This window comes from Pungitius pungitius, chromosome 2 (genome assembly GCF_949316345.1).
Source record: "Pungitius pungitius chromosome 2, fPunPun2.1, whole genome shotgun sequence".
Classification (NCBI taxonomy): Eukaryota; Metazoa; Chordata; class Actinopteri; order Perciformes; family Gasterosteidae; genus Pungitius; species Pungitius pungitius.
The window spans coordinates 29,176,024-29,195,083 of record NC_084901.1 but is presented as its reverse complement, the minus strand read 5'-3'; the positions used below and the strand labels follow the sequence as shown (position 1 = coordinate 29,195,083).

General features: G+C 45.7%; 2 protein-coding genes across 3 annotated transcripts in view; one reads left to right on the top strand and one right to left on the bottom strand.

The window, feature by feature from the left end:
- Positions 1 to 56: 56 nt before the first annotated feature.
- purab (purine-rich element binding protein Ab) lies at positions 57 to 6,906 on the bottom strand. The gene has a single exon (XM_037462688.2). The coding sequence runs from the start codon at positions 6,402 to 6,404 to the stop codon at positions 5,556 to 5,558; it is 849 nt and encodes a 282-aa protein (XP_037318585.1). The 5' UTR covers positions 6,405 to 6,906; the 3' UTR covers positions 57 to 5,555.
- A 1,750-nt stretch (positions 6,907 to 8,656) lies between these two features.
- Positions 8,657 to 19,060, top strand: part of nrg2b (neuregulin 2b) — a 55,003-nt gene continuing 44,599 nt past the window's right edge. For both annotated transcript variants that reach the window (XM_037462686.2, XM_037462685.2), the window contains exon 1: positions 8,657 to 10,729. In XM_037462686.2, the coding sequence (XP_037318583.2) occupies positions 10,321 to 10,729 (409 nt within the window). In that variant the 5' untranslated portion in view covers positions 8,657 to 10,320. The remainder of the gene's footprint in view (positions 10,730 to 19,060) is intronic.

Sequence of the window (19,060 nt, the reverse complement as noted above, 5' to 3'; positions counted from 1 at the left end):
AGTTTATAATGAACTGTTTTCTGTAGAGTTGAGACAATTGTGCAGAGACAGAGACATGTGGAATGACCTTTTATTGCGCGATTAGTCATTTTTCAGACAACAAGGCTCCCCCAACATTAAAACAAACAGCAATGTACAAAACAGCACACTTCTTTTTTTTTGCCATCAACAGAAATTTAATAAGGTAGTGATAGTACATAAAAGAAAGTAATGAAGTGTAAGGACGTGAGTTATGTTCTGAGATGTATAGGATGAGCTTGATGTCAAAGCCAAAGTAAGCACCATCGTCATGTAGTCAGGAAAGGCCATATTTCAGTAAGAAATATTCTAGGAGGGATTAGGAGAGCATAATCATGACACAAGAGGGTTGTTATCACAGTTTTCAGACAATTTTTACCAACTAAAAAAAGAACACTATCGGTGTAGCACTACTTTATCATGCAACTTACTTTAGTAAACCTTCTGACACACAGACAAAATATAATCAATAAGTAGAACTCAATACATCTCTGTCCAGCAATAGTCACAAAGCCTTTAATTTATACTCTTTGAATGTGAGATCCCTATCAAAAATAATATGCAGAATTTTTATTTTTCTTAATATATCTAAAGTGCAAGTATTTATCCATTTTTATTCAATGCTTTCTGTAAGTATAAAATACAAAGGAAATAAACAGCAATATGTTTTTCCTGTATACATGTTATATTTTTCTGAAAGGAGGAGCATCATATATAACAAACCATATATATATGCATATATATGTATATATATACATATATATACACACACACACACACACACACACCACAGATAAAATATTTTTGAAAGATACATACATATTATCTCATATGGGGATGGTAAAGGGACTTAGACCAAACGGTGACATGGGATATGTTCATTGTGCATTGACCCCACCCTTTAAAATCCACGATCGAGTTCCCAACGTCTGCGAAAACGTTGAAAGCCTGTCTCTGTAACAACAGCAGCCTGTACAGTCTGCAAACACGATGGACCCTGCTAATCGGTGCGTGAGCATAAAAAGAAGACGTGCAGAATGAGCTCCACTGTCCGCGGGTTTGTGATGAGTCACACGCTGCTTGGCTTTGACCAGCGGCTGCGATTGGCTGGGTGGTCAGCCAGGAACCAATGAGAGAATACAACACTGAAACCAGAAACAGAGCACATTTGGTTTTCCGGAAGTCCAGTCTGTTTTAGCTCGGTAATAGTGGACGTTTGCCATTGTCTCTCGTGTACATGCAGCTGTTTTGAATGCAGTCAACAACATGAATAATCTCCCCCTTAAAGGCCGGAGGGAGAAGTGGCCGGAGCCATCATAGCAATCGGACTTTGAGGACATGCAACAAGTAGTTACGGCTGCACTTTTGAGTTATTTTTGAGTTCTATTAGTCAAAACGTGTCTTGAATGGTCTGGTAGCATGGCGTTAGAGCACCGAAAATAAGCTCAATTCTATACAATTTGACAAAACACTGCATTGATAAAGTCACAAAAGGCAGCATTACATCATGATTAAGGATTGCTACGATGGCTGCCGCGGTATGGTAAATTAGAACATCATTCTTATCCAACAGCCTCAGTGTACCATCGCCAATGTTCACTGAACTTAGCCAGAGCCACCGAGGTGAGCACACGGCTTGACCGCTGACGCCGTACACAGAAAACAAGATGAATAAATCTGCCTACCATTTTGCATTTGAGTAACGGGGGGGGGGGGGGCACAACATGGCTGCAAGGTCACTCCGGGTTCTGTCACGACACCGGGTGACTTCTCATAAACAGAGAAATCGGATTGGATCACACTTGTCTTCAGCAAAATCACAAGAGCCTCTTTTATCTGTAACTTAATAGAACTACGACCAGCAGAAGTATAAGCACATCTGACCCAGTATCACCTGGTGATTACACCCAGTAACTCAACAACATGCTTTTTAATCTCTCAAAAAATAAGTGTGTTTCACAGAGGGAGGCACTCACAAAGTGATCTCCATGAGCAGGCTCAGGCTCTTCTTATATTTGGCCGTTAAATAAAAAGAGAAAAAAAGGGTTTGTATTTCATGTTCATGAACCAGAAGCCTCCCGGAGGCCTAAATTCAGATTCAGATTCATGTTGAGCTCAGGGAGAGCTCAGATTGACCTCAGATGTCCGTTGCTTGCACATGGACATGGGCGGCATGTATGTGTGTTTAATGGAAATAAGCTTTTTATAATTCAAAGGGCAGTTGTGAGGAAAAGCAGTCATCCCCCTAACAGGGCACAGAGACTCACTGTTCTTCTCCAAAACAAAAAGACAAGGCCTAAGCCGGGTCGGTGGGTCTGGGTAGGCTGCTGCTGCTGCTAGGCCCCAACAGTCAACAGTGCCAGGCTTCACCGGGCCTCTCACCAACACTCGGGGACAAACCTGGGCCAAAACGTCCTGCGCGCAAAAGAATTCTCGGAATTCTCTGCCGTCATGAAAAATCTAACACGGACCAACTTTTCAGAAGCAAACGATTGAATAGATCTGCTGATCAGAGCGGCTAATCCTGCGTCAGCGTAGCCTCGGCTATCACACACGTCTGCCAGGCCCGGGCCTTAACCACATTGCCAGCGTTGGTCCAGCTGAGGCCCCTAACACTGCAATCCACAGCCTATTCCTCCTTCATGCCCCCCCCCCCCCCCCCCCGCTCAGCTGCACCAGATCCTGCTTTCACTGAAGCTGATAGGTGAACTGTCCACACAGCATATTGATATTAGTGATCTAGCACCTCAGTGTTAGCTCATTACCGCAGGGACAATGAGCCAAGGCCTTTTCTTTCACACTTTGAGTCATGAGCTTGAGAGCATACCTAATATCAGTCCACCAACAAGAGGGAGGGATTGTGATCCTCGTTGTAAAAACAACAAACTCCTCTGTGCTTTGGGCCCATTTGCTGGCCGGTGACTATCGCCTAGCTCAGTTGAAAACCGCAGACAAGCAAAGGCAGAGATCGTGGTTCGCCTGTCCTGTGATAGGCAATCCCAGAACGCACTCAGGCTCCTAACAAACAGTGCCCTGGCTACTCTTGACAGGAGGCCTTGTGCAGTCCTAAAACCATTCAAGTTCCTCTAGAGGCCTTGCAAACATCCAAATAGCGACAAGGGGCCTCAACGGGGAGCCTACGGAGGTGTGTGTGTCGGCCACCCGGGGACCCAAGATACCACTCTACTCCTGTGTGGGTCCCTGCAGGGCGGAGGACATGGACAGTCTGAGGCTGTGTCTGTGTGTGTGTGTGTGTGTGTGTGTGTTGGGAGAGGAACGAGGAGGGAAAGGGGTTTTTTTTCTCCGGGGTGACCCTCGTAAGAAGACGTAAAAACACCCTCACTAGTCTACGTGCACTAATAGGCCGACGAGGCAGCCTACTGGTTTACAGAACATGACAGGAAAATATCTCATTACGAGTCTGAACTTTTTTTTCACTTTGACCAAAGTGCAAGAGAAGAAAGACTTCACATTTTGTAAATATAATGCAGATGCATCAACCTCTTTGTCATGCGTTCAAATATCTACCGATCACACAGCCTATACATTTTTCCCGTCTATTAATAGTCTATACAGGTGACGCAATGCCGCGATTGGCACGCACACAATATTGCACACTAATATGAGACGTCCTGCACTAGTCGGTCGCCTCCTCTCTGCCCGGAAAGACAGACACCCGACTCGTTCTGGACAACATAATGTGGAAAAAAAGAACTTTCAGGAGAAAAATAATGCAAAAGTAACATGTTCTGAGTGGCGAGGCCCCGAAGGAGCGATGGAGGGGCTGTAGCACCATAAAGGGATAGATACTGCCTTGGCTCTGCACCCATCGGCCTCTACGTCCTCTAAGCTGCACTCAGACTCGGCGGCATGGCACGGCCGGCTGGCCGACCTGGCTGGCTGCGCGCCTGACTCTTCAACAGCATCCAGCTCAGCTCTGACCGATAGCCTCACCCAGCCACTCCTGATTTCATATTTTTTCTAGTTGTTGTTGCTGTTTTTTGAAAACATGGCGCAAATGGTGTGCAAAAACCACCCCTACTGGCTCCCCATGAATCTGCATGCTGAAGCCCAGCGGTACACCCGGGGGGTCACTCTCCTGTTCTCTGGAGAAGACCGCTCTACTCTACAGAGGGCACGATACAACTTCCCCGCCGACCCCCCGCCCCCATCCCTAGTTATCAAAGTGTAAGTACAGCCACAGCCTTATCTTTGTGAAGGGGCCTCGCTCTAGCTCTGGAGCTTGGTTTCTGCACACCATAATGGTCCCGCCCCCCCCCCCCCAGCCCCCAACAAGCTCCCAGCTGCCTTTCCGCTTGGTGTTGCCACCCAATGCTCCAGCCCAGGTGAGTATAGAATTGGGCCGGCATAACAGCACTCGTAAATAAAAACGTACAGCGGTCGAGGTCACGGACCATCCACGTGAGAACACGTAAACGAGTGGAGTGTATAAGGCACGGGTCGTAATGACGTCAGAGAGGAAGAGTTGCCTCGCCACGCGCAGACGCGTGCTTTTAATATTTTTTTAGTTTCCGCGTCTTGCGCTCCCACAGGTGAACCTTATCCTTTTGCATCCCCCACCGTCCCCCAGAGGGAAGAAAACAACAAGGTAACAAAGAAAAGAACTTAACCCACAGAAAACGTGGGAATCTTAAGGAGGTTTTTTTTCTTCTTTTTACAGCTGATTCACAAAATCATAATTAGTACATCTAAGTTAGCACTTTTTTTTGATTAAGTTTTTATGGGCATGGTGCAAAAGTTGATATTCAATAGCTCAGATATAGATTTATGCCGTTGGTTTGAGACCTGCAAAATAGGCTTTTTATTTTTGTTCCAAACCGTTCCATAATGGCATGATAGAAATACCTTCATTGGCCTGCAGGCTTTAGGTCAAATGAAAGTCCAAAGCCTTCTCTACCAAACTTCTCTCCAAAACACAGGCCTACACACATGCTAACAGGTGTTTACAGGCCTGTAGTGCTGCAATTCATACATGTTTAGAGCGCTGTCATATTTACTCTGCGTACCTTTAAAATAAACTCCGATTTTGGTTTCATAAATTCCATAATATATTCTCTTTGTGCTGATGTCAAATATTCGTTCTACGAGAAGACTGTCATTTTATATAATATACCTCTGCTTTTACTTTTGATTCAATCTTAGCATATCACCAGGGTGAAAACAATTAAACATTATATTTTTCGAAATAGCTTTGATGTGTGCAAATCTGTCATTTGAGATATAAACACTCTGTTCATTGTCATTTAAATCAAGTAGGAAACAGTTCATATCTTACAGTTCGATCCTTGATAGCAGCGGCTTACTGTTACATGGTGGTAAGTGTAGGGGGGGGGGGGGGGACATCCAGTAAAATGAGCGAGGAGACGGCAGACATGCTGCCATGTCTGTGGAGGTTGTGTGTTTGGGGTGATTCCCTTGGAAATTATCTTTCTATTATACAGTTAATAGTCTCCTTTTCTCTCAGAGTTCAGTTAAGTCTTTGTTGTTTCATGTCTGCTCTCTTATTAAGATCCGCGTCAGTCATCGTCGCCGTCATCTTCTGCTCCGTGCGGGCCCTCAGGTAGCAGTTCGGAGGCCCGTTTCTCTCTATTCCTCTCCTGGATCTTCCTCATCTCCTCCGCGTATTTACAGAAGGTGTTGCCGAATTTGGACCACACTTTGCACGGAACCGTGATGGAGTTCCGGTACGTGGGCTTCACCTCGCTGACGCGCATGAAGACGCCGTACTTGTTGGAGCCCACGTCGAAGAAGAAGCGCTTGTTGTCGACCGTGAGCGAGGTGCCCTCCGGGAGCTCCGCCGGCTCCTCGTCCACGCCGTAGTCGTCGATGAGTTTGGCCAAAGCGTCGCGGAACTCGATGAGACCCTGCGCCGGCAGAGCGATGGTCTGGCCTTGCGCGCTTCCCAATCCGGGCCCCCGATTAACGGTCTGTCGGATCCTTAGGAACCGCCCCCTCTGGTTCTCTTTCAGATCCATGTAATATTTCCGATTCTCTCGCACCAGGAATTCGCTCTTGAGCGCCCGCCGGGGCTCATCCTGCACTATGTCCGGATTAGTCGGGCCCAGCTGGGCGTAGTGTTCGATAAAGTCCCCGAGATAATCGCGGAACTCCACGGCAACCGACATGGAGAGAGTGAGGCGGCTCTTGTTTCCTCCAGCCCCGACCTCGGCTATCTTTAGGAAGCGGCCTTTAACATTCTGCTTCACGTCGAGGTAGAAGCGCTTGTTCTGGATGTCGACGCGCTTGGAGGCGAGCTCCTCCGTGTCGTGCTGCAGACGCGACATGGCGCCCATCGCACCCGGAGGCAACGAGCCGGGGCCCGCGGTGGGCCCTCCGTGGTCACTGCCACTGTCTCTGTCCGCCATGATGCTGCCTCCCTGCTTTACCTTCCACCGTCTCCCTCTGCCTGCTGCAACCTCGACCGCCCGTCAAACCACTCCGCCGCTCTATCGCGAGACGAGAAGAGAGGGTGAAAAAATGAAAGTAACTGTAGCTGGTTTAACTGTAGTACTGCGAACGGGCTGCGTTCAAGACACTCGCGCTGTTTGACAGGATTCTCCCTTCCGCCGACAGTGGAGCCTCATATCGCAACTGGAAGTGAACCCCCCCACCCACGTGAGCCTAAAACACTGCAGCACTGACATCAATATAGATGGCCGAGTGGATAGAAAGACGGATAGAAACGAAAGTGCGTAAAGGTCACACCTGTCTGAATCCTGTCTAAGAAGTCCTAACTGTAGTCATACCTGATCATTATCGCACTGGGTGTTTCAGCACCACGGACAGCGAACTCGAACAGGTCCTGTGGCAGAAGACAAAGGCACGGATATCTATATATAGAGAGAGGGGTGAAAGAGAAATTTCTGAATGAACAGAAGATGATAGATGTGTAGGAGTGTGAGGGAGGGGGCTGACACACCATAAAGCATCATGAATCATTACCCTATGATTGGACCTGCTTGGCTGCACTGATTGTCCAAGCCCTTCAAATGGTTTGTGTGGAATGGAGCTAAAAGGTTTGATAGAAAACGATCATGGACAATCAGCATGTCAGAAATAAACAACTTCTTCAATTAAAAAAAACCTTCATAAAAATTCATAGATATGGAATGTACAAAAAAGATTCCTGTGAGCTAAAGATTACAATGTATCCCGATTCTGTCGTGTATTAGCATGCTTGTGTAGTTCATTTAAGTTTTACCCCACATAATGGCCATTAAAGGTTTTGAGATGTTCAGCCTTCATCGGCCCAGAGTGAAAACGTGAATAGGCAAATTGTGTGGCTACTTGATGGATGTTATAGGATAACAGCTCAATCGGAGTACGCCTGTGGAATATTATTCATATCAATAGAAACAACGTGGAGTAGGAGCACTACACCGCATGCCTAACATTATTACTATATTTTCTGTTGGTCAGCCTTTTCCTGGAAGTATGTGAAATTTTAAATATGTTTAAAAATATTACAATCAGGAGAGACAGCTCAGATGAAGAAAGCTACTGGGAGATTTTCTAATTGAGTGTCGCCGATATGTTTGTATGTGTGCACCCTCTCAGTCATTGATAATAACGATGATAATAAAAGCCAACAAAATCTGAATTCACAGCCTTACTTTCTGCTATAGTTACATTTCCTAACATCCATTTCCCTTTAAATAAACAGTATGTTTGATCGGAAGATAAAAATCTTTAGCACACAAGTCATTTTCATTGTGATTTGAGTGACAGTTGTTTTCAGAAACCATGGACAACGGATTGTGGGCATCAGTTTGGATTATGAGAGAGAGATTATGGATTATTAGAAAATGAGAGAGTAATGGGTATACAAAGACAAATTCTATAACTGTCAAAATGAAGGGTGTTGTGTCACTAGTATATTTTAACATCCGTGGTAGTGAGCATTCGCCTCAAGTAGGAAGTTGTTTGGAATCCAACCGTACGTAAGCCAACCCAAGTGAAGCCAACATCCGCTGAAAGGCTTTATGAAAGACAGCCCGCTTATAATTCCCACAGGCTGTGCACGCGTGTCAGGGCAATTGTGGAGGTAATTGGTGGCAGTCCTCCCTGGGTTAGTTAACAGGAATCGTTTGCTACTCCCCTTTGCCTTGTCAATGATTCACTTTCAAGGCTAATTTGGAAATTCTAAAATTGTGCATGTGAGGTCATTGTGTGGGATGTCTAATGAAGGCACAACTATGAATGACTGAGGGGGAGACAGATCGGTGAATGGGTGGGCAGTGGGCGGTGAGGGTGAGAGGTGGGGTGGGTCAGTCTGGGATCGATCACATACTCTGAAGGGCTTCCTCTTAAAATTATATTGTGATCCCTGGATTAAAAATTGTCACCTTTGATTAGCATATAGCGTGGACATTACACAGGAATCAATAATAAAAGTAGCTGGCTCTTTTGATCTCTGGTTAGTATGTTACAGTGAACACAGAGACCAACCTTCATCTAAACAACATGGCTGTGGCCTTCAGTCCTAATGAGGTACCGTGTGATTGCCCTGTTGGGGCAGAGCACTAAACCTGTCAAGCCCTTTAGCACCATGGACAGAGACCAGCTCATGATGTCACCCTGCTGATGGGGAAATGGTTGGAAGGGGCCATCAGCATTCAATGAGGAAATGGCCTATCGTACATTTTCTTTATCATCCAAGTCATCTAAATAGAAAAAAACTGCATGTGTGGCCCCTGTATGACATCATATTTTATCAATTTCTCAGCATGGACAATGAAAGGCTTTCTGACCTCTAGCGAAGGGCACACAGCCTCGGACAGGGAGGGAAAGAAGATTCTTATGAATGGTTTGATTGATGGATACAGAGATGGAGGCAGGGACTTTGCTGTGGAGGGAGGAGGGGATACTTGTGATTCACCATAAAAAGCCTGAGCATATTGTGTAAAACTCTCTTTTCATTGGTGGAGATGCATTCAATGAAAAAAGTGGTTTTATTAACTGTAGCTAAGCAGGGTTGGCAGACTATTCAGGTAGAATGTCTTTACAGCCTAACACCCACAGGTTGGGGTAGATGATGCCCCCACTTGTTGCCCTGGAGTCCTTAAACTGCTCAGTTTCCCAAGAACTGCAGTGACTCGAATAATAAGGGGAGGACATATCAGGTTTTGGCTGAACTCTGCTTCAGCGAGCAGTGATCCGATAGATGTCGGAGGACATTTCATGCTAAAGTCTCGGAACTCTGGCTCGCCATGCCGACGAATCCATTGAGAGAAATTCGCAGCGTTAGTCATCGTAACAACTATCCGCAGTGTGTGTAGTGGTCGCATATAGCCTCACTTGTTCCCCTTCCACTGAGCTCCACAGTGCGCCGTGCAGGGCTTGGCTGACGTTCTCTGTGCTCCGCGTCTGTAGACTGCGTGCGTGATTTTTCCCACCCGCAGAGGTTTAACACAGTCAAGCGGCATGGTCACATGCCGGCTGGGTCGGTGGCGGTGTGCGCTGGGTGCCCGGGTCATTAGGGTGTTTGCGCAGGACGTGGCGATCCGACGCCAGTGATCCGGCAGGTGATGTTTGCTCACGTAAGCCTCTCGCGTTTGATGAGAGGCGCAGGGGACGCGGCTGGAGGGTGCGCGCCACTGTTGCATCGCCTCACCGGATAACCGCTGCTATTTCATCCCGTTGTTCTTCCTCGGCTTTCGGTTCTGTTTTTCTTTTTTTTTCTTTTTTTTTTCTTTGTCAATTTTCATGCCAACTTACGGGTTTACAGGATTGGGACTCTTTTAAAGATCGAAATAAGTGGATAAAGGACCCGACCTTGTGTGTGCGTGGAGTGCGTACCGTTGCTTTTGATTCCCCTGTACGCGCAAGCGGCTTTTTTTTATTTCAGAGAGGCAATGCGCCCACCCATGCGATGCTAGCCTATTAGCTGGAGAGAGAAGAGAGAGAGAGAGGGAGAAAGGAAGAGAGAGGGAGGGAGAGAGGTTTCTGCCCTGGAATCGAGAGGAGGCTAATTTACGAGTCTTGTTTTGCCTTTCAGGAAAAGGGGAGATAAGGGGGGGAGGGTGGTTGGTGAAGGAGAATGCAGCAATCACATTTTTAAGCATGCAGAAGCGGGCCGTTTCCGGTTCCTAGGCTGGTGTGTCCCCCATCCGAGGCCAGCAGCCGTATGGGGAAAGCAGCGGCAGACACAGATGGCATGGACACTTCCACAAGGTCTGCCGCTCTGCCCTGCCTGCTCTGCCGGAGCCCGTTCGCCGCCGTCTCTCTCTTCCAGCTCGCTCCGCCGCCCAGCAGCACTGCAGCACAGCACAGGCTGACGGCATGAGGCTTGATCCAGTGCATTTCTCCATGCTGGTCATCGGGGTCTCCTTCGCCTGCTACGCCCCGAGTCTCAACTCCCTCCAGGACCAGGCGTACCGATCAGCCGTGGTCATCGAGGGCGAGGTGCGCTCCTCCCCGCAGAACGCCTCCTCCCGGGAGCCTTACAGTGTGAATGTCAAAGTGCTGGACGTGTGGCCCGTCAACAGCGGCGGCCTCGAGAGGGAGCAGCTCGTGACCGTCGGGGACTTCGGTTCCGAGGCCCCGTGCACCACGGTGGAGAAGGACCACAGATATATCTTTTTCATGGACCCCACCGCTGAGCCCTTGGTATTCAAGGCATCGTACGCCCCCGTGGACGCCAGCGAGCCGGACCTGAAGGATGTGGAGAGAGTGTTGTGCGAGGACTGCGGTAAGTTGAAGGCTTTCCCGTTACACCTGCCATGCACTCACACAGCACCGTAAGGGCCACTGAAGCTGCCATGGCGATGGAAGGAGACAGCCTTTGGCGGCGCGTGCACGTGTTCAGTCTATATATCGTGTCAGTGTGCTCACATATGCATTTGCGCGATCTGGTCGACTCCCTGGGTCCTACATGGTCCGGTCGCCCGTAATGAAATAAAACGCGTGACAGGGAACGCGTGTGTACACGTCGGTGTGTGTGTGTGGGGGGGGGGACGTAGCCTAGTCGAACCTGAGTTAAACCCGGGCTCAAGTTCCAAACAGCAGGTCGCTTAGGACCAGCAGTGATGAGCAGAGGACACTGACCCTTCCTTGACGGCTGGACTTCAGCGAGATCTGCATCCCCCTCATCATGAAGTGGCCTAGAAGCCGGTGGTAGCAGCTCATGCGTGTCACAGAGAGGGTGATGTGAATCAGGGCTTATGAACCTACAGCCAATATCCTGTGTGTCAAATCTGGGGCTGTTTTATATCACAGTTAGGACAGTGTGGACTGCAGTGACAGTCTGTGGGCGGTAGTAACTGGTAAAATATCTCAACTTGAAGTGGTTATTTGCAATTGTGTTTAATTTTTCTTGCTATATGACAAAAAAACGAAACTTTATTTTAACACCTCCTGTTCTTTTAAATGATTTGTTTGTGTGAGTGGCGGCTAACACCAGGGGCAGCGTCTGTTCAGGCTTGTGAGAAACTATGTTTACATTATTGTCACCAGAATAGCTTTAATAAATTAACAATCTGATGCTGACACAAGAAAAAAAACAAGTGTGATAAAGATGAGGGTTGCTCCTTTTTCTCTTCTCTCTCACATTTCTCACCGATTGGGATAAAAAAAAAGTGTTAAAGTGACCCATTTTCTTAGCAAAGGGAAAGGGTTTGGAATCAGGATCAGCTCCTCAGCTTAAATAACACATAAACTCTGGCACTGTGAGTTCTTAATCAAATCATTTCAGTTATCCATTCCATCCGTCTCAAAGTACTGCACTGCTTTTGGCATGGAGCTACGGTTTGTACCATGCTGGGGTTGAAGCTTGTCCGAGACAGACAGGAAGGGATTTCCGCTGCTACACTAAAAAGAGGGGAATACAATCTGTGGAAATCATAGGGTGATTTCTCCAGCACAGTAAAAATTCCGATTCAATCCTCTCTGTTGAGTGAATGCCCAAAAAACCCTTTCAAAACAATGTAATCATAGAAAGACTCGTTTTTTCTATTTTTAAGTTCTGCCAAATCAACATAATTTCCATGCAAACCACTAGTTTGTGAACAGTGTTGAATCCTGAAAGGAAGTAACTCAGAAGTCTCAACAAAGGATTCATGCATGCATTTGAACGTGATTTTCTATTTTTACCTCCGTGACATACTAAAATGATCAAGTCATTTATTTATGACTGTGCTGTTGCAATCAGGCTTCCGTCTAAAACACATTTTCTAGTCAAGGATAAGCTCAGGAGAGGAGATACCCACCTATGAGCTGAATCACCCCGTACTAACACACACACCCACACACGCACGCACACACACAGCAGAACCCAGAGACACTGCGAGAAACACAACCTAATTAGACACTGCACAGTGTGTGGTGTCACAGTGGACGCACTGTGGCAACCCGAAGCCTCTGAATGTCCACAGCACCATAAGAGCAAAAAGCTTTCTGTCGTCACCTCTGCATTTACTTGGATCTATCTCCCACCTCATACACTTTCAGTCAAATATTTTTATTTTTAGTTTACCCCACTGCAACGTGACAACAGCTGCATATCGGCCCGTATCCCCGCTCATTCGGTCACAGCTCACTCTGTGGCTCCACTGACTTTTCATTGGGCGGATGCAGCGATGTGGGCAGATGTTGAATGAGCTACGACCGAACTGGTCGGGGGTCACACTGGAGATGTGCAAGTGAGGGTACTGTGGAAGAATTTCATTTGAGACAGAAGTAACTGCAGCTTAAAGATGGGTTGGGGTAAGGGGCGTGTCTGCAGACGCACACCCTGCGCGTGACCAATGCCAAACCTATTCTACACTCAGCCAGCCAATCACAGGTGCGCTGCTGAAACGCCCACTTCTCTACACACCCCTACCGAGTAATGTTGACATATAGTCGTACTTTTGTCATTTCATTCACTATTATACAGTAAAACCTGCATTTGGAATGCATGGAGAAAGTTCATAGCGGAGCCTTATTTATTCTATATCTATTCTGATATTTAGGAAAGTGTTATTCTAATGTTTAAAGGCGTGAAGTATCTTTTTTTCGCTTTGGTTTTTAAAGCACTGCATGGACTGGCATCAGGTTAAATCTCTGACATGCTCATTCTCCTATCTCAGCTCCCTCCGAGATCTGCTAAGCAATCATTGCTCTTCATTCCAAGCACCTGATTAAAAACTAAAGGTCAAGATTTTTTGTTGTCCCCAAAATAATATTTACTAACTAGGCCCTCTCATAACTAATCACTTTTGTTTATCCTCTTAATTGAAGACCCGCCCCTGCTGCTACTCCGTAAAAAAACATTTACAGCTGCATTACCATGGAGCCCACACTGTCACTCACTTTCCAACCTAAATAAATACGAATTCATTTTTGGAGCAACAAAAATAAATTCCCCAGAAAGTATACAACTAGAAGCTTATAGCGCGAACTTCAAACTATAGATAAAGATAGAAAGTAAAGCCCTACAGATCTAATAGCCAACTGCCTCATCGCATGGCGTTCCAGTAGACCATGAATTCAAAGAACATCTCTCTCTCTTTAGTCATGTAGGTCTTTGTTCACTGCTACAATCATGAAAAGGATCAAAAGCAGCAGTGTCCTTACAGTAGCTAGTGTAACAGTGACAAGTTAATTATAATTAAGGGTGAGCTTAAGAACATTAAGAACATGCCCTGCTAATCCTATCTCTGCAGGATTTTATGAAGAAAAATTGTGTATCTCCTTCCAACCTCTTTAGCTAACGTGTACTATTACACAACATTGAACTATTACTAGCTCCAAATTCACTAAAGCATCCTAGAATAAAGAGAATTTGAAACAATCGCATGAGAGTCTTGGGAACGCAGACGGACCATTATCAATGCTGCCTGATACACGCTATGATTGGTCGGTATGGGTTCAAGGGGAGGGACTAGCGAAAGGTCAAATATCACCAAGAAGAAATGTCTGACAACAAGTATTTTCTTTTATGCAATGCTAAGTTTGTCATGATTTCTCCAAGATACTCCATGCCTTCATTCATACTTAGAATACATGAAAGCATAGAGCATCTTGATATTGATGGAAGGTCTTTATAAAGCAGTTTGGTAAACATTTATTATTTATTGGGGTTAATTTGCTTTATGAATAGACTCGCCTTGACTTGACTCTTACTCTTACGTGAAAACCAGCCAAATAGAGTGTTTGTTGTCAAAATAGGGGGGGGGGGGCTTGTTGTGGCAACACCAGATAGCCAAACACAAAGAGGATAATACACAGCAGCCTAGCATACCATTACCATGTACTGTGTGTATTATGGGTAAAACCACAGTACTGCTCTCCATTTGACATTTTGACTGTGTGGCAGAAAAACACAAAATCCCATAAAACAGTACAGCAGTGTTGTGACCACAGCTTGCTCGCTGTGTCTAGACTAGCAGCAGCTTTCTGATTTGAAATGTAGAGACCTGCTCTAGATCTCTCGGTGCCACATGAATACGCAGAAGCAACATTATGTCTGTTTTGACATAATCACAAGGGCTAAAATCACTCTGAAAAGAACTTGTTACGAGGCAACCATATCAAGGTTTAATTCAGACTTTCTAGCAAGTTGTTAGACGCACAGACCCTTCGTTGTGAGAGAGATGATGTGATAGTAGATATCTTTTTATTCTTTGCCCAGTAAAAATATGTTTTGCGGAGAGCAGTCAGCGTTCTTACACACTGTTAATGTTATTGAGCACACCATAGACACACAAGACGAGGAAAGACTAGGATTAGGAGCACAAGCTAATATAGCATTCAAGGTTACAGTAGTTGAGTAATTACTTTAATATGGAATCTGAAACCACATGCAAGTCTCCTCTCACTCACTACTCCCTCCCGGGTGTGGACGGCTCACTCTCTTTAAAAAGTACAAAACCAGTCGTATCTAACATCCCAGGCAGTCTAAAGCGTGATGTAGGTCTTCTCTGATCACTTCTGCTGGCAGGCCTTTTGAGACACATTGACAGTTTCTTCCTGAAATAGCTTCATCTGATGCCCAAACATGCTCCTGTCACTGATGCAGTGTCTAGTGCTGCATACCTCAACTCACATGGCCCCCCTCCTCCTCATGGTGTAGCTGACTGTAGCTGAAGTGTGTGGGTTCAGCTTATGCCTGCCCTCCTGTCAGTCAGCCACACAAAGAGAGATGGGCGGGGGGGGGGGGGGGGGGGGGGGATCAACTTTGAGAATAAAACAGGATGCCATCATAAAGTTAATCTAAAACCATAGTTGTCATTGTTTTATCATAGCTAGAATATTGTAAATGTATTCACCCTTGCCTCGGTCTAGCTTAGAATTATCACGCTGTTAGTTTGGCTAAAAAATCCAAAAGTTTGACATTTTGGGAATTATGGTTACATATAAGATTTTTGAAGTTTGGATCTTTCAAATGTTTGTTTGTTAAAGGACTCATCGTATGCCAGTTTTACCATAAGTTGCTATGGTTCCTTGGGGTCGTAATGAAATGAAAGGATCATTTAAAACACCACCTTTTTTTACCTTATCTAAAACAGCTCTCCCGTGCAGCCGACCACAGCGCATCTTGAGGGCTTCATTTGCATCATGCTGCTAGCTCGCTATTTCAAAGTGTATCCGCGGTTTGCAAAAACAAAGTGAAGTGCTTTGGCAAATATCGTACTGTAGCGACCCTGTTCAGTGTGTGTGTGTTAGTGTCGCCTTATTTCCCTCACTCTGGCCATTCAAGGCCAGATGCCATACGGCGGAGTCTAGAACGTCCGCACGTGGCGGCCATCTTGGTAGGGTGAGCTCGCTCACACATAACATTGTGTTGGTGGTGGAACATGTACTTAACTTAATAATTACTTGCTCAATTTTCAACCATTTTTAAATGTACCATTTTCAAACAAACGGTTTGGTTTGTTATAAACGTCAGAGATGTTACATACATAACAAATTGCGGGAGTTGTTTCTGCTTTTGGGTCGGTGGATATCCCAGGTAGCCAGCGAGTGTCGGCTAGCTCGGCTGTGTTCTGGCTCGATGCGGCCAGATGTGAGCCAGCTTTGGCCCATTTCATTCATGCCATATCTGGCCCAGATGTAGTTGTTACAGACATGACCCTATTCTGGCTCAGAGATGGCCACTGGGTTTATCGCCAACCAGCACTAAAACAGGTTCTGGCCTGTTGATGGCTTTCAGACCTGGGCGGAATTATAGTCATTAAAGCAACGGGGGCTAAACTGGTTGAGACATGGCAGCCGGGCTAAACTGGTTGAGACATGGCAGCTGGGTTTATCTGCAACCAGCCCTAAAACGCGCCTGCTGATGGCTGCAGAATCTGGGTCCAATCTGGCTTCATAGAAACGGCAGCTGAAGACATGGCAGCTGGATTTATTGGCAGCCAGCACTGAAACAGGTTCTGGCCCATTAATGGCTGCCAAACCTGGGCCAGATCTGGCATTACAGAATCAGGCATCATAGAATTGGGCCTACTCTAGTTGAGACATGGCATCTGGATTTATTGGCAGCCAGCACTGAAACCGGTTCTGACCCATTGACGGCTGCCAAACCTGGGCCAGATCTGGCATTACAGAATCAGGCATCATAGAATTGGGCCTACTCTAGTTGAGACATGGCATCTGGATTTATTGGCAACCAGCACTGAAACAGGTTCTGGCCCATTAATGGCTGCCAAACCTGGGCCAGATCTGGCATTACAGAATCAGGCATCATAGAATTGGGCCTACTCTAGTTGAGACATGGCATCTGGATTTATTGGCAACCAGCACTGAAACAGGTTCTGGCCCATTAATGGCTGCCAAACCTGGGCCAGATCTGTCATTACAGAATGAAGCCTATTCAGACTGAGACATGGTGACAGAAAGAAAATTGGTTGTCTATCGGGTTGCTAAAGGACATAGACAGCAGGTTTTTGTTTTTGTGAGTACAGTGTGCACTGTTCTCGAATCGAAGATGATCGTGGATGGCAGACTCGATGTTGCTGTCTCTTATTTTTTAAGCTTTTAGCAGTTTTTAGCTCTCAGCTCTCTGGTTGCATTCACCAGGGGAAAACTTTAGAACACTCATGCAAGTTTTCAACTTAACTTAGAAGAGTATTTAGCCCGCTAGTCTCAGTGCTTCCAGGTTCGGGCCACAGCGGTCGGACTGGCTGCCACATTGCTAGCCAGCACAAGCCCACCTGTTTACCCTGCCGGGATCAGACCTGTAAGGGTTGTCAGGCTAACAGGATGTAATCTCTGCAAACTACCAGCATGCTAGTCTGACATCCCTGCGGCACATCTCAATCATACCTTCTTGTCAAAGAAACGGCAACATTTTGTCACTGCACCTTTCCTTTTTTCAGAGTTTGTATCCTAATGGTGGAAATGCACTTATTGTAAGTAGGGTTGTTCCGATACCAAAATTCGGACTTCGATACAATACCTGGCAAAATATTTCGATACTCGATACTTTTCGATACGATACTACAAATAAGATACTGGAATATTTATCTGTGATAGTAATAAATAAAACATCTGTAAGGTTCCCTTTTTACCACCCTGTTCCTGCCCAGCTTTTTGAACACTTAACAAATGGCATTCATGTTAGTATTAGCCCACAGCAAGATATGAATGAAAACAACATGGTGAAATCATAGCATTGATTATACACGGCTATGTAAACCTATTGCCCGTATCTATATGACTACATCGTTATTCCATAAGTATGAATTACATAATTTTACAGATATGTGTTTGAGGTGAAAAAAACCCTAAAGATATGTGGGTTGGGTACATTAAAGATGGACACACAATTAAAGGGCAATTTCTCCCCTTTATTGAAAAACGACAATGAAAATTGCATCTAGTGTGTATTATTTTGAACAATGTTGTGTGCATTCTGACCTCATGATCACATAAGCCCACATGAGTGAAACTGTAGGTCATTTTGCATGTTTATATTTCTGCTGGACTATTCAGTAACTTATTTGCTCTGTCTTGCTTTGTCTTGTGTTGCACTTGCTTGATGTTTGACTGTTAGGAAAGTTGTTGTCAAACACAAACACAGCTACAGGGGTGCCATCTCTCACGGTTTCCCCGTGTGACACACACGCTTTTGCAGGTTTTCACACACACTCACGCCACACGTGGAATTTATTACACAAAAAAACAATCCGCGCTGGTTCATCTCCAACCTCGCCGACGGTAAATGGCGCATTTGTGACGCTGCATGTTGACTTGCTGGTTTGTCATAAACAAAGTAAGTGGATTTCAACAGGTTTCACAAAGTTTAGCCGCTAGCAAGACGTCTCGTTAGCGATGTTAGCAGCTGGTTATAACGCGCTTGGACATTGATGCTACTATTAGGTGCTCTCACGTTGGCTTCTTTGAACGCTACGGCTGGAGGTCGCGAGGTTGGAGATGAACGAGCGCAGATTGTGTTTTTAGCGTGAGACGCAAAAGGGTGTGTGTCACACGGGGAAACAGATGGCAGCCTGTAGCTGTTTGTTAGCTTGACACCACACCACAACTTTCCTAACAGTCAAACATCAGCAAATTGCAACACAAGACCAAGCAGACATCCTCTTTTACCCGGACATTTCCTCTTTTTGAGACCAAAAAAATGCGTAAAATAAAAAATACTTCGTATCTAAAGTATTTCCAGATCTCACTTCTGGCATCTTTTCTTTCAACAAGCCGAGGACGGCAGCTCCTGCACGAGATGACTCTGTGAGTGACGGCCGGACAGGGAGCGGAACACTGAGTGCGCTCCAAGTGCGCTTTTTTAATAAAGTACCGGTACTACAAATAGTCAGAACCGTACCGTTTTAAACGTAAGGATACCGCGGTACCTTTCTAGTACCGGTACACTGGCCTATCCTAATTGTAATTCGCCTTTGATAATCGTGCAATGGAGCAATGTTGTAAAATGGTGTGATATTTGACACCCGCGTTTTCATGAGATCAAAGGGGAATACACTGCTATGAATCCTATTTAAGTTGGTGTAAAATTGTATAGAATCAGACTGACATAATGTTCATGAGAGGTAGATGCAATCACAAAGATTGACATGCCGTTCATTACATT

Bases quoted from the DNA above. Each gene is read 5' to 3' on its own strand.
- purab (XM_037462688.2), bottom strand. From the start codon at position 6,404: ATGGCGGACAGAGACAGTGGCAGTGACCACGGAGGGCCCACCGCGGGC.